Raw genomic sequence first — 14055 nt, forward strand, 5'->3', positions numbered from 1 at the left:
GTTATATTTTTTATTTTTGTCTCTCTCCCCCTCACTTCCATTTTTATTTCTTTTCCTAAATATGCAATCTCAGGTAAAATATAAAAATAATAATATTAAATAATATGTAAACCTCAGGTGAGATTTAATATTAATAATATGAAATCTCAGGTGTCTCTAGTTTCTAATATCCAAAGCGTAATTACAGAATGAAACTAGGGAAGGCATAAGCCCTCTTTATAAGGAAAATGAGATATAACAAGAAAGATCAGATGTTTGTACCACTTTTCAGGATTTTATAAATGATGTTTGGTACCAAGTAATTTATTACAGGTTTGGGTACTTCTAAGACCTCTAGTTCTGAATACAAAAGTCATGTATCTTTGCTCTTATAGTTTAAAGTAAATTGTTTAAACATACGCATGTTGTTATGGTGTTTTTATAGCTGAATGTCAAATTTCTGAAAATTCCATCATAGAATGTCATGAACACACTGCCTGAGTGAGTGTATTAACTCCTACAATACTTTATGTCAGGTCACCTTAGGGAGAAAAGAGAGTATATTCTGCCTCAGTCAGCAGATAGACCAGTCTCAGCATCCTGTATTAAGATACCCAAAAGTTTTTCCAGGTCTTGACTACATGAAAATATTGCTACTTTTTCGTAGGGTTATGTGGTGCTAGCAGACCAACAGCATTATAGAAGATACCCCAAAATAACCATTTACTGTTGGTTTGAGACAAACGGGATGAAAAATGAGACAAAACTTCATTGAAATATGTATATAATTTGAAATGTCCTACCTTGCATATCTGAGATGCATACAGTAAAAGCTTCTTGTGGTCCAGCCTCTCCTTGTGTTTCTGCAGATAATCTCGTAAACTTCCATATGGTAAGTATTCCATAATTAATCTTAGATTCCTACGTCCTTTTACAGCAATAACAAAAAATACAAATGTAATTATTTCTGTAATTTTCCAAAGATGAGTTCTTTAATATAAGTATTTTAATACCTCTACCAGTAGCCATAATACAAAATGGACTTAATACAAATATATTAATTTATGATATACATCACTATGCAATTTTTCATATACTAATTGACTGCATTTCCTCAGAAAATGCCACTTATTGAAACACAACAATGATGTGGATATGCTTGAAAAATTAATATATCACTAATCCGCATCATCTCATCAATACTTCAGCTACTATTGCTAAGGCAAAGTAGAAGTCTGTATATTTGTGTTGTCAAGATGAAACTCAAAATGGTAAGTGACATCAACTTGTTACGAATGTTACCATCTTTCAAAAAACTTCCTTTGTTTTGTACTCTCTCAGTCCTGGTAAATTTACAAGTCAGTGACCATCATCAACACTTACCTCTCTGAATTTCTTAGTATGCATGTTTAGGTGTATTCAATATAGCACATACCTGCACTGTAGCATACTCCTTTGTATTTAACGATGTTATCATGCTGCAGTGATTTAAGTATTTCAATTTCTCTTTCGAAGTCCCTAAGGTGCTCTTCTGTGCTATGTTGCAGCTTTTTCACAGCAACCACCTCCCCAGTATTATCCTGCAGCGGGTCATACCGGCACATCTCAACACTGCCAAAGTTTCCCTAGGTCACAAATAGAAACACTTGGGAATTAAAAACAAGTCCACATCCTTCGCCCTTTGTGTTTCCTAGCGTACGTGTTTGTTCATGTAGAGTGTAGTTTTTGTTCAGTGATCACAGTACTAAGGATTAAAGTGATGTGATTAATTATTTAAGTGAAAGGCCACAAAACTTCCCTGAGAGAAAAAGTGCAGGACTGAGGATAACAGTTGCAAAAGGAACATATTCCATGAAAGGAAGCAAACAGAACAGGAAATGAGGACAAGGAAAGAGGGTGATGTCCATCTATTTTCTCTCCTTTCACAAATTTCCACTTCCACTGGCATAATCCATTTCTTGCACTTGCATAAATCCCTTTGTCTTACTTCTTAATTCTGCTCTGTTTCTTTTTGGCTCCTCTCTAATTTGTTTCAGTGTTCTGGCTTTGTCTCTTCATTTATATTATCTTTTGTCTTCCTTTATGCAGCTATCACCTACCACTCTGTTGTTCTCCCTATGCTATGCTATCACAGTCAACAACCAACTATCTGCAAACACATACTTCTGCTACTTCACATTCAGGCTGCTTCAGTACTTGAAGCCAAAAGAATACTCTTAAAAACCAAATAAAACAGCAAAGAACCATCCTAGAAAAATAGTACTTGGAGAAGATCTGTCAGCTGTACTTGTTCATCTGTCTAGGTCTGCTTTCACACACCCAGGCTGCAATGACTTGCAAAACTAGTAACCAAATACTGATTTCTAAAACCAAAATGTTCGAGGCCTACATGTATCTTGAATACATATATCTTCCTTTTGAATTTAGTGGCTGTATATTCAGATTTCTCACAATATGCATGCACAAAAACCCCAGTCATACTAGTTCTGCACAAGACTGCTCCAGAGTGTTGTTAACTGAATATCAAGTGTATGTGTGTATCTATCTATCTAAAGTTTATGTCAGGCAGCTCTGCATTCCTTAAAAGTACTTAGCCTTTTGGTGTGACTGGATTCATTGTGGAGGTTAGCTAATTTTCTTCTAAGAATACTGTGAAAGTGAAAAAAAGATCTAGACGCACGTGTTGATCAGATATGACTGAAATTAGTAACTTCTAAAACAGAAGTTTCACTGTAAATAATGTATATGGGGTCATCAAAGGATAACTGATCACCATAGTTATTTCCTATTCAGAATTTTGAAACATTTTACCTTGCCAAGTTGCTGTAAAAACTTAAGATGTCTTTCTTCAAATTGTGTTGGGTCCCGATCTTCAAAAGCGCCAGAAAATCCAAGTGCTCCAATTCTCATATTTGGCAACATATCACTTTCTGTCAATAGCTCATAATCTGAGAGGTAGAAGGAAGAAAGGGAACAGAAGGCACAGAGTAGTGAACAAGGAAAGGAAGAACCTTATTACAATCATGGCATTTTCTACTTTTGTTTGGCATACTTCAAGCTCAGGAGAATATTGACAGCCACCTTTATTTCTATAAAGTAATTTGCAGTCAAATACAATTATGTATTTCAAAAAACATACTAAAAAGGAAGTGAACCAATAGGACTCAGGATTCTTTTTGATCCTGTTGTATTGCAAACTCACCTGGAGTGAACAAACTGTTCAAATCACGTATAATTGCTCTAAAAGAAGGCCTGAAATCTGGCTCATAATCCATGCAGTTGTTTATGAGGTTTGCAAGTTCTGTCCAGTTGGGGGCAGGAAGCTGGTGCCTATCTTCATAAAACTGTAGTTTCTGGAATTAAACAGGTAAGTCATTTTACATTTTACAACCATGAAGAGTTGCAGAAGCCTTAACATTCTCCCCGGAGTAGCCAAAAATTACAGCTCGAAACCTAGACTTGATATCTCACCAAATGTCCATCTCACAGATTTTCATCTAAGACAAGGCTGGTATAATTTAGAGTGATCAGTTCAGAAATTTCCAGCCAATTACTGAAGAAGATAAGAGGATAGAGAAAGATGAGAAACAGTGTCTCCTTTATCGGCAATTTCATAAATCTTCAGCTGTATAGGTCCAGTAGAAAATTCTACTGCCTGAAATCACAGCTGTGAAAAGCTTTGTGAGTATTAGGAAGGAATGTAGGGCAACTTCTGAAATACTTAGGTTTCTATAAGTTAGGTCTAGGTAAACCTTGGATATAATTGTAAGAGCTGATTAAAATACCTGAGAAATCAAATCAGGCTTTATGGGAAGGTTACAGTACCTTTACAAAAATAATACTACCAGTACTTTTGTGGCATAGTGAAGTATTCTTTTTACTCCCAACTAAAGAAGCAAATACATATAAATTAAAATTTTTATGGAATATGTTTCTCCTCCATCTCCTACCCTTACCTGAGATAAAAGTTAACATTCCTGGTTTAGCTAAAATAGTAGAATTGTTGCAACACACAAAGTACTACTGTATTTAAGATGTTCAATTACAAGAATACTAATTAAAATCCATGCACACTGTTAGGAATACCTTTTGTTTAAAGTGATACACTGCTGCAACAAAGCAACAAAAATATGAACTAGATAATAATGGCAATTCTGTACTTTGTCCCCCTAAAAATCAAAATAAACAACAAAAAAACAAACTTCGAATTATCTCTTCTGGTTATTACCTACAAGCAAGTATGTCTTTTTCCTACAGCAGTCATAGGCCACATCATGTTACATGCTGATGTGGTTACAAAAGCAGATGTTCTAAATTAGAAGTGTTTAAAGAACTGCTATGACTGCAGATCCAGTAATACTTACTCTTGAAGAATCTAGTGCACTCAGGGGTTTGTCTCCTCCACTGCAGATTTCCCACAAAGTGGTACCAAAACTCCATTTGTCTGTAGCTAGGCTTAGTTGTTTGGGATTCTCAATACATTCAGGAGGAACCCAGGGTATTCTCTCCAGAAGAACTGGTGTAATCATACCAAGGAAACTTGTTAAGATGAATAACAATACCAGAAAATTCCCTAACATATTTGATTTGGTAAAAATTACTTTAATATAAACAGGTATTTCATTACAATGTACTAATAATACTTTTCCAAGTATTTGTTCCCACCAAGAAAATAAAATTATAAAATATGGGCAAAAAATCAAATAATATTTGTGAATCAGAGAGGAGGTCCATTCATTTTGTTGTAAAATAAGCCTAAAGATATAAAATTGCCTTAATATCATTTCCATGTTTTTTCTGTGATTTCTCTATTTCCCCCAATATTACCAGGACTCAATAGCTATCACAAAGAACCAAGACATTAAAGAATAAAAAGTACTTTGCTAGTGATTGGCATATTATGGCACAGCAAAAGGCACCACGAAAAGCAATTTTAAACTATGTAAATTTTAACTATGCGATTTTATTATTGCTACTGACTGTAGTAACAAGTTAAAACATGGGATTGTACTGATTTGGCTTTAGAGCTCCTTAAAATGAGATCTCGTAAGAATAATGTAAGCTTCACACTAAAACAAGGAGAATTTAAATAGTTTACTGACAAATAATGACACTGCAGTGTGTATAGGCTGTGTGTATAGGCTTCTTTAGACATTGATAAAAAGTACCAAGTAAGAAGTGTTTTTATTAAGAAGAAAGACTATAAAAGGACTAGTAAGGTTAATTCCATTCATTAGCATAACAACCTTGCACACATTTTCCATTTAGTTAATTTTTCTGTTCATAAAGCATTGGAACAGTCTTAAAAGTGGATGATAACTCAGTATTTTTAACATCAAATGGCTCTAGGTATTCACCAAGAAATGCACTGAAGATGCTTTTTAACTGCCAGTCAGCATTTGGTTTCAGTTCTGAAAGTTCTTGCAAGCTATAAAAGACTTGATCAATTACAAGACGCTAAATTCAGCAGCTACCTGCAAATGTAATAGACTATACTGCATATTTACAATATAATATAACAATAGTACTACCAATGAAAAAGGGTTGAAAATGAGAACAGCAGGGAAAAAACTCACACAATGGAGAATTGTGGCTTTATTTCCTGTAGTTATTTGCTAATTTAAAAGAGACACTCAAAACTGCTTGGCTAGGACCATTGAGACAATTATAAAATGACACACAGATCAAGGAACTTACTATAACAGAATTAGGTTACATGGTGGTCAAAAAAAACCCCCACCCTCAAACTTATTTTTCATTTCAGAAGCACTGAACAAGAAAGTTGATGCAAAGACTTACTATCTCTTGGCAAAACTGTAATACTGATGCCAGGATCACTCAGCTTTATAAAGGGGAGGTTTCCAGACTTCCTGTCTTCCTCTCTGATAAGCAAGATGTTTTTTGCACAGACATTCCCATGAACAAGGCCTTTATCCTCCTATAACCAGAAATGCATCTTTTACAAACTGACCAAAAAAGTCTTACTGTTGAAGAGGTATTTTAAAACAAATACTGTACAGCATGAGGGAAACATCAGCAAATAAAATAATGATTACAGATTAAGTTGATCAAACTTCAGGTACTCCATCAGTTTCTCTCAAACTTACAGTTTTCAGCCAATTTTTCTTATTTACCTGAAGTCTGAAACAATTTGACATTTTTTAACTCAGAAGAATACTCATCCATCCACTTAAAATTAATGTAAGATCATTTAAATTCCATTAAAGGAAAGACTTATCTAGTCACATATCCTGTCTTGAATAATGGCCTTTATATTTAGCTGGAAAGATTGTAAGGTTGAGATCTAATGCCCAAGCAGAATGCACTAGAAGAATGAACAGTACAGTGTTTTCCTCTCCCAGTGGTTAAGTATTAAGACTACCAGGAAATAGTTTATTTTCAGCATCATGAGCTGAGGTGGGAAGCCCAGAACGGACTGATTTGTGGGGGTGGTGGGGGGGAAAGCATTGCTGCAAAAGTGTTTATATTTCATGCTAAAACATAAAGCATTAAAAAATAATGGATACAAAGTCTGTCTCTGGGTATCTACTAAATAGCTGGTATATGGCCAACCCATTATCAAAACCCTCCAGAGTTTCAGGAATTCAGGTAATAGCTCAGCCTTTCTACACACATGAGTCAGAGTCACTTGAATTCTGCCATTAACAAAACTGAACCACTTACCAGAAAATGCATGGCTAATGCCAACTGTTTGGCTACTTCCAGCTTCCACAAAATATTGATATTGTTTTTGTTCTTTTTCAAATATGTGTCCAAGGATCCAAATTTTACATATTCTTGTACAAGGATGTCTGATTCATAATGATAAAAAGAGTAACAATTAAAACCAACAACAAATAGTAAAATTTCAGGACAGATTAATGACTTTAGTACTACTCTTCTTTTCATACCTTGTTGGTGATCTAACTATAAATTTCAACTTCTGTGGTATCTGAGTACTGCCACACATACTCTATGTTCTTTATACTTCTTCAGAGTGTGGAAGTTCACCTAATTTCTTCTCAAATACATAGTTAATAGATTTAATCTTTTAGGGTTAATTGTTTAGATTTAATCTTTTACAGATTAGGTAAAATCCAGTGAGGCTCTTTTCACCCTTATCTGAAAGGCACAATAATATAACTGCTGATGAAGCATAGTAGTGTACAGCACTATCAATGTGGTGAGTTGAGTAACATTCAATTCATTCACTTCATAGTTGTTTACCATTTATATTCTTACTGGAAAATGCAATGCTTCATTGACAAAGACACTTTGCTTGAAAACAGAGAAGTATTTGCCCTAAAATTGTGTATATGTGTATGACATATGCCTTCTGCAGCCATCTAGCAAAAAACTCCATAAACAAGAACTGCTGTCTTCATCACTTTCAACACAATGATTTCAAATCAAATGACTGAACCCTTGCCCTCAAGCTGCAACATGTTCACATTGAAACTACTAGTACTATATCTGGCTGTAACAAATAAACAGATTTTTTTAACAAATTCATTTTAGAGACAGCAAGTACTTTTTTTTTTGCAATTATGTGAAACAATTTTTATTGAATTTGTACACAAGTGCGTAAAAAACAGAATCAGTAAGAGATGCTCTTCCTATTTCTTAGTAACTGCCTCTCCTTAAATTGTAGTAAGTCTCTTGCCTTCAGAAAGAGAATCATTTCTAGAGGACAGATATGACCCAAAGACGAAAGAAGTAACCATATACCTCTTGCAACAATTTCTTTTCAATTATAAACATGGTCTACCTGAAATTTTATATATCACCCCTGTGTGTGGTACAATGAATAAAATACAGAAAACTCCATGTGGTTTTTTGGCAGAAGTTCTGGCACAAGTTCTTGGCCAATTATAATGCTGTGCCTTTTCTAGCCTTCTGTGAGAGATAACTTCTGATTACAGAGGTAAATTCTGATTACTGAATTCACTGTCTCTTTTGGAAATTCTTTCTCCCTAATGAAGGTAGCCACCTACATAATATGCTCATACAATTATAAAATGCTTCCTTTCATAAAAATTTCTGATCACAGGAAAAAAATGGGTTTTGGACAAACTGATACTTCAGCCTAAAGATGGAATGAAGAAGAAAAACTGTCAAAGTGAGATCCAGCAGTCATATTTGAAGACACATTAGCATATGACAACCATCCAAAATTAAGATTTAATTTCAAGATGGTATAAATGTACTTCAAGTGTTCTTAAAAAAAATCTTATTAATACATAGTCACAAAGCCGTAAGACATTCAACTTTTGCAGACAATGTAAAGGTTTTACTGCTGCTAAAATTTTGTAGTGTGTTTGTTGAATTACCAGGACCTCGTATTTTCAGAATGGGATCTCTAAACTAAATTTCCCAAAGTTATATTTGTGCTCATGAAAAGAGCACATGTGGAAAAGGGAGGCAATGTCTATTTCTAATCACAGTAAATGAAGATTTTTCTGGGTAGCACAGTACCTCCTTTTCTAGCTAACCACACAATGCAAGGCTGCAATTTTTCTGGCACTTCAAAAGCTCATTCCAGAGGTGTGGCAAAACTGATCTCAGATAGAACAGACATGACTGAGTCATCTACAAAGCTTACCATTCACACTGACTTTATTTAAACAATTTTTCCCTTTTCTTTGTTTTTACTATTAACTAGCTTTCAGATACCAAGGCTACTACTGCTGCAGCATGAACATGTGTTAGCTGTTCAGCTGGTGTTGAACTTCTGTTGTTTTGTTTTTTTCTTCCCTGGTTTTACCCAAAACCAATGTCAAACTCTAATACAGACATATAAAAATTGGTAAAAACAGAAATTTTTAATTTCTACTTACTCTCTTCTCCACAAACACAGACTCCATAATTTAACACCAAATGTTTGTAAGAAAGCTGGCTCATCATACTTGCTGCTTCAAAAAAGGACTTTTTGGAAGGAGAGGGAAAGATCGACAAAGAAAATATATCAGTAAAAACAAAGCCTCAAAGTTCTAATAATTTACTAAAATCGTTTTAAAAAATTATTTCAACTATCTCTTTGCAAAGACCCTATGTAACATATTTTGTATTGTTTGCTGTTGGTTTGTGTTTGGCAACTGTTTCTTTTTTGGTTGGCTTTTGCTTCAGTTTTTTTGTTGTGGAGGTTTTTTCCAAATTTTCTTTTTCTGAATAACTGGTAGTACACATTCCAGATAGGTTAATAACTTCTTTTTCTCTGCCAGCAAGTATATCTCAACATTTTTAAAATAATCTTTTTTTTTTTCAGTTTCAATTACCTAGGTAAATCAAAAGCGAATTCATAATACACTATTCACTTTCTAATTTATTCTGACATAATGCACTGTTCAGTTTCCAATTTATCTCTTTCTAGCATATTATTAAAAGACAAAAATTTTTATATAATTCATCCACTATTGCAAGACCTTTTCCAACTTTGTCAGGAAAGTTCCAAATTATTTTATTGCTTTCTTTATTTTTTATTATGTTCAGTGGCATCTCCATCTACCCTTGCTTGTGTACTGATTGTTCACCCAACAAAGTGAAATGAAAATGAGAACATTTTCCTTTAAGTGACTATATTTTTATTTCTATACTCTGAACTTTTAGTAACTGATTAATACTTTAGAATATAAATTTATTACCTATGTTATCAAAAGTAGCATTATAAAGTTACATTAATATAATAAACACTACTACATCTTGTGAAAGTCTTTAACATTCAGTTCTCACAGACAGAGTCTTGGGCTTGATTACACTACCAGTTTATTAGTTTTTGTACAAAAGCATTTCGGGTCTGCTAAAAGCATCACTCAAAAAGTGAGAAGGCTCAGTGATTATGGGTGTATCCATGTATGGCAAGTTTTTCTCATATATAAATACTTCTGATTACTTGATTTTATTGAAAAGTCTGAAGACAGTCTACCCACAGGAAGTGTTTTTCCACAGATAGTCCCTTGTCTGTAAATAATGAATTTACTGGGTAAGACAATCCTGTGGCCATACCACCCCTCCTCTGATACTTTAATTGTATAAATGACCTGTTCTCCTGTTTTCAGTGGGTAGTTCTGAATTCTCTCACAGGTGGTGGGAACAGGGGAAATAAAGTACATAGGTATACTTCCCAAAGCCAGTCTCAAATCCATACTACCAGTGTCACAAATCTATGCATGAGCTTGGTTCAACATACAACCCTCTACCACACAAATACTCATTTATGAAGTAAATGGGTAATGCTGATTGAAAGAAGAAGAGTAATGCTCAACATAGCATGGAGAAATGTTATATAACAGTCAATAATCATACCAACCTCAGAGTAGTTTCTGTGCACTTTATCCAGCACCTTTAAAAGAACTTCAGTTTGATGGAGCTGGCCATAGTCTCCCACTTCTTTCCTTACACCTTTGAAAATCTTAGTAAATGTGCCCTGTCCAAGACTTTCCTCCTAAAAGGAAGGAAGGATACAGATAGAAAAAAAATCAAAAATATCTGCCTGTTTTAAAAGACATCTTTAGAAACTGCCCCCTACATAAGCATATGCATGTCTTTAGAGGTGTGCTGGCTGTAGAGCCCAGCTGAGAAGGAAAGGAGGCAACTATATCAGAAACATAAGTTTTTGCTTGTTTTTTATTGACTACTCAAGAATCTCAGTAAATAACTTGCTGCAAGAAACAGAGAGGAAGAAATTCCATTAAATATGTATTTAGATATCTCTAGAACCAAATATCTGTTATTGCAGTCAAAACATTTAATTATAAAAAAATAGTTATTTGCATTACTGAAAAATAAAATAAATTCTTTTCCACAACTCTAAGGAAAGATTACAGCAAAATCTCCTAAGTCAAATAAGATTCTTTTAAACACACATTTTTTAAAACTTGGTGCATATTAAACCCAACATCTGCAGTAGAAAAAGCAACAAACGGACTTACGAATATCAAGTCCTCATTACGGATTTTGTGAAAGACCATTTGATTGACATTATTGTGTCTCTGTAGCATAGGTGATGAAGGTACATCAGAAATGCTATTGCTTCTGAAGACTAGGAGATTTGATTTATCTGTGAGAAGAAAGAGGGAAAGGAAAACCAAAGTAAATTTGTAAAATATAAAACTAAACCAATATCGTTTCAGAAGGATTACTAATGAGGGGCTCCTAATTCAATACGAACAAGATACCACATTGAGATCAGTGTATTTAAAAAACCACAGAGTATTTAACTGAAATCAAAGTCTGATATCTTCTAATCAGCAAAATCATCTAGGTTCACTCATGAGTTTTATGTTTCTTAAGTATTCCTACTTTTGACAAACATTCTGAAAATATTCCTACCTCCTTTTGCATTTTAACTGCTGCACTATTTGTAATAACAATTTGGTATGGAAAAGGGGATGTAAATTACCTTCTTTTATAATACAAAGTAGAGCAAGTCTGATACTAAAACTAAATCTGAAAAGAGGTCTTTGTGGGTATCTGCTCACATCCATGACAATATTTATTCAATAATGTATCATTCTGGTGCATATAAATTTTTGATTTTAATGGAATAATGTAAAAAAAAATATTCTCTATAATGTGCACACATATTTACTTGTTACATCTTTTCTAAGGTTTTGAATCCATTGGCTATTTTCAATCAAATTTGAGAGAAGTAAAAGTTCTATCATATAGTCTGTTCTGGCAAGTTTGTCTTTAAATAGGAACTTTGATAGAGACAAAGACTAATATTAACTGTATGTATTACTACTTGGAAGGGCAGATATTTAAAGATTTCCTAAAGGAGAAAGATATGAGTATCAAAGATAGGCAAAAAAATTAAATGCAAATGCAAGAAAAACCCTGTCCTCAGACAGAAGCCCTATTCCATGTGTACTTTTTCAGTGTTAAAAAAGAGCTGAAACCACACTGCAGACTTGGCATAACTCAGCTAAGACCAACAATGACAGAAATTAATTGACATTGTTGGTTCCATTGCCTATGGAAGTATTCTCAGTGATAAATAATTCATTTAGTAGCTCTTTCCTTCTCAAGACATGAAAACACTTTATGTAAGAAGAAATGCTGCTGCACACAATCCACTGCAATTAAGAAACCAGTTTTGCTTCTAATCATGAAACTGGTTACCATGATTACTTCTGGAAGACTATCTTACACCAAAATTTTGCAGACACTGTGACTGAAAACTATGACAAAGATGAATAAATAGGTCAGTGAAATTAAAAAAACCTCACACAAATGTATCACGGAATCACAAAATATTTTGACTTGGGGGGGACCCACAAGGATTATCAAGTCCAACTCCTAGCCCTGCACAGGACCATCCCCAAGAGTCACACCATGTGCTTGAGACCATTGTCCAAACACTTCCTGAACTCTCTCAGGTTAGTGCTGTGACCACTGCCCTGGGGAGCCTCTTCCAGTGCTCAGCCACCCTCTGGGTAAGAAAGCTTTTTCTAATACCCAGCCTAAACCTCCCCTTGTACAGATTCAGGGCATTCCCTTGGGTCCTGTCACTGGTCACCACAGAGAAGAGATCAGTGCCTGCCCTTCCCCTTCCCCTCATGAGGAAGTTTTAACTACAATGAGGTGTCTCCTACTCTCTTCTTCTCCAGGCTGAACAGAAAAAGTGACTTCAGCCACTCCTCATACAGCTTCTCTTCCAAACCCTTCGTCATCCTCACCGCCCTCCTTTGGACACTCTCCAGTAGTTTTATATTTCCTTTACTGTGGCACCCAGAACTGCCCCCAGCACTCGAGGTGAGGCCGCCCCAGTGCAGAGCAGAGCAACAATCCCCTCCCATGCCCAGCTGGCCATGCTGTGCCTGATGTCCCACAGGCCACGCTTGGGTCTCCTGGCTGCCAGGGCACTGCTGACTCCTGTTCAGCTTGCCACAGACCAGGACCTCCAAGTCCCTTTCCATGGCACTGTTCTCCAGCAACTCATTTCTCCAATCTGCCTGTACATCCAGGGTTACCGCACCCCAGCTTCAGAATCTGACATTTTCCTTCATATGAAACTTCATATTGTTGGTGATTGCCCCATTCTCTAATTTTCTGAGGTCTCTTCAAAGGGCCTCCCTGACTTCAAGAGCACCAATACTTCCTCCCAGTTTTGTATCATGCATCTACCTGAGAGTCATTTAGTATTACCTTATTTTTAAGTTTTTAATTTAGAAAACAGAAAACTTTCTGCTTAGAAATAATCTTTCTCTTACCTTTTGGTTTTGGAGGACAGCATTTGATGAACTGGAAAATTATGCTGTCTGAACGGACAGTTTCTGTCTGGTAACAGGTCAAGAGATCCTTAAGATTACTAAAACTTCTCTTGGTTCCACTAAGATTATATTCTCCGTTCTCATTCTTTGTAATTAAACAGTGCTTATACTCTGTAGTGCTGTCACGCTGCAGAAAATTTTTCCATGAAAAATGAAATTGATTAGTATTTAATATTTGAAAGCTTATCTAAATGTATAGCACTCTACTAATTAAAGAAAGGATGCTTCAGGAAAATATGATCATAATTTGTTATTTTGTTCTCACTATGTAATATGGATTCTGAGAAAACATGACTAACTCCCATCACTGGAACTAGCATGTTGATGCTAGAGAAAAACAACTGTTAATGAAATCTGAAAAGATGGAGCTGAGAAAACAGATAATGGATCCTAGGAAAAATCCTTCAGAGCTATTAAGGAAAGCTTATTCGCCCTGATGGGGTTACATCAAAACAAAATTTTGTTGGAAGCAATAGCTCTAATGCTTATACTCCATGTTTGTTTGGCAGGCATTTGGAAATCTCAGCTGTAGTTCTGCTTTTGTGTCATCTCCAGCTCAATTCTAAGAAATTGCTTCCTAACATGTATTTTTAATATGCACTGAATTCTTTTCACAATGACTCTTGAAAAGATACCATTAAACATTTTTAAACAAGATGAACTCCTAATAGTGCTTTTGTGGTCCTGTATCTCAATCCTGCAGGAAATGTCCCAACAAATTCTGAATACAAAAAGTCTTCCAATGACTTGCACAACACCCAGAAAAAGAAAAAAAAGCTGTGGCAAAGTCACTTAAAGGCAATGG

The 14055-nt window shown here is 35.1% G+C and overlaps 1 protein-coding gene across 17 annotated transcripts in view; it reads right to left on the reverse strand.

The window, feature by feature from the left end:
- The window catches only part of JAK2 (Janus kinase 2), an 89272-nt gene that overhangs the window by 15749 nt on the left and 59468 nt on the right, over window positions 1-14055 (reverse strand). For all 17 annotated transcript variants that reach the window (XR_008428516.1, XM_053931742.1, XM_053931740.1 and 14 more), the window contains 11 exons: window positions 13191-13377; window positions 10908-11035; window positions 10286-10420; window positions 8817-8904; window positions 6664-6791; window positions 5779-5917; window positions 4344-4495; window positions 3182-3332; window positions 2791-2927; window positions 1415-1604; window positions 783-907 (listed from right to left, as the gene is read on the reverse strand). Coding sequence is in view for 16 of the 17 variants with exons in the window: in XM_053931742.1 (XP_053787717.1) it covers window positions 783-907; window positions 1415-1604; window positions 2791-2927; window positions 3182-3332; window positions 4344-4495; window positions 5779-5917; window positions 6664-6791; window positions 8817-8904; window positions 10286-10420; window positions 10908-11035; window positions 13191-13377 (1560 nt within the window). In the remaining variant the exon portion in view is untranslated. The remainder of the gene's footprint in view (window positions 1-782; window positions 908-1414; window positions 1605-2790; window positions 2928-3181; window positions 3333-4343; window positions 4496-5778; window positions 5918-6663; window positions 6792-8816; window positions 8905-10285; window positions 10421-10907; window positions 11036-13190; window positions 13378-14055) is intronic.

The sequence above is a fragment of the Vidua chalybeata genome, chromosome Z (assembly GCF_026979565.1).
Source record: "Vidua chalybeata isolate OUT-0048 chromosome Z, bVidCha1 merged haplotype, whole genome shotgun sequence".
NCBI lineage: Eukaryota > Metazoa > Chordata > Aves > Passeriformes > Viduidae > Vidua > Vidua chalybeata.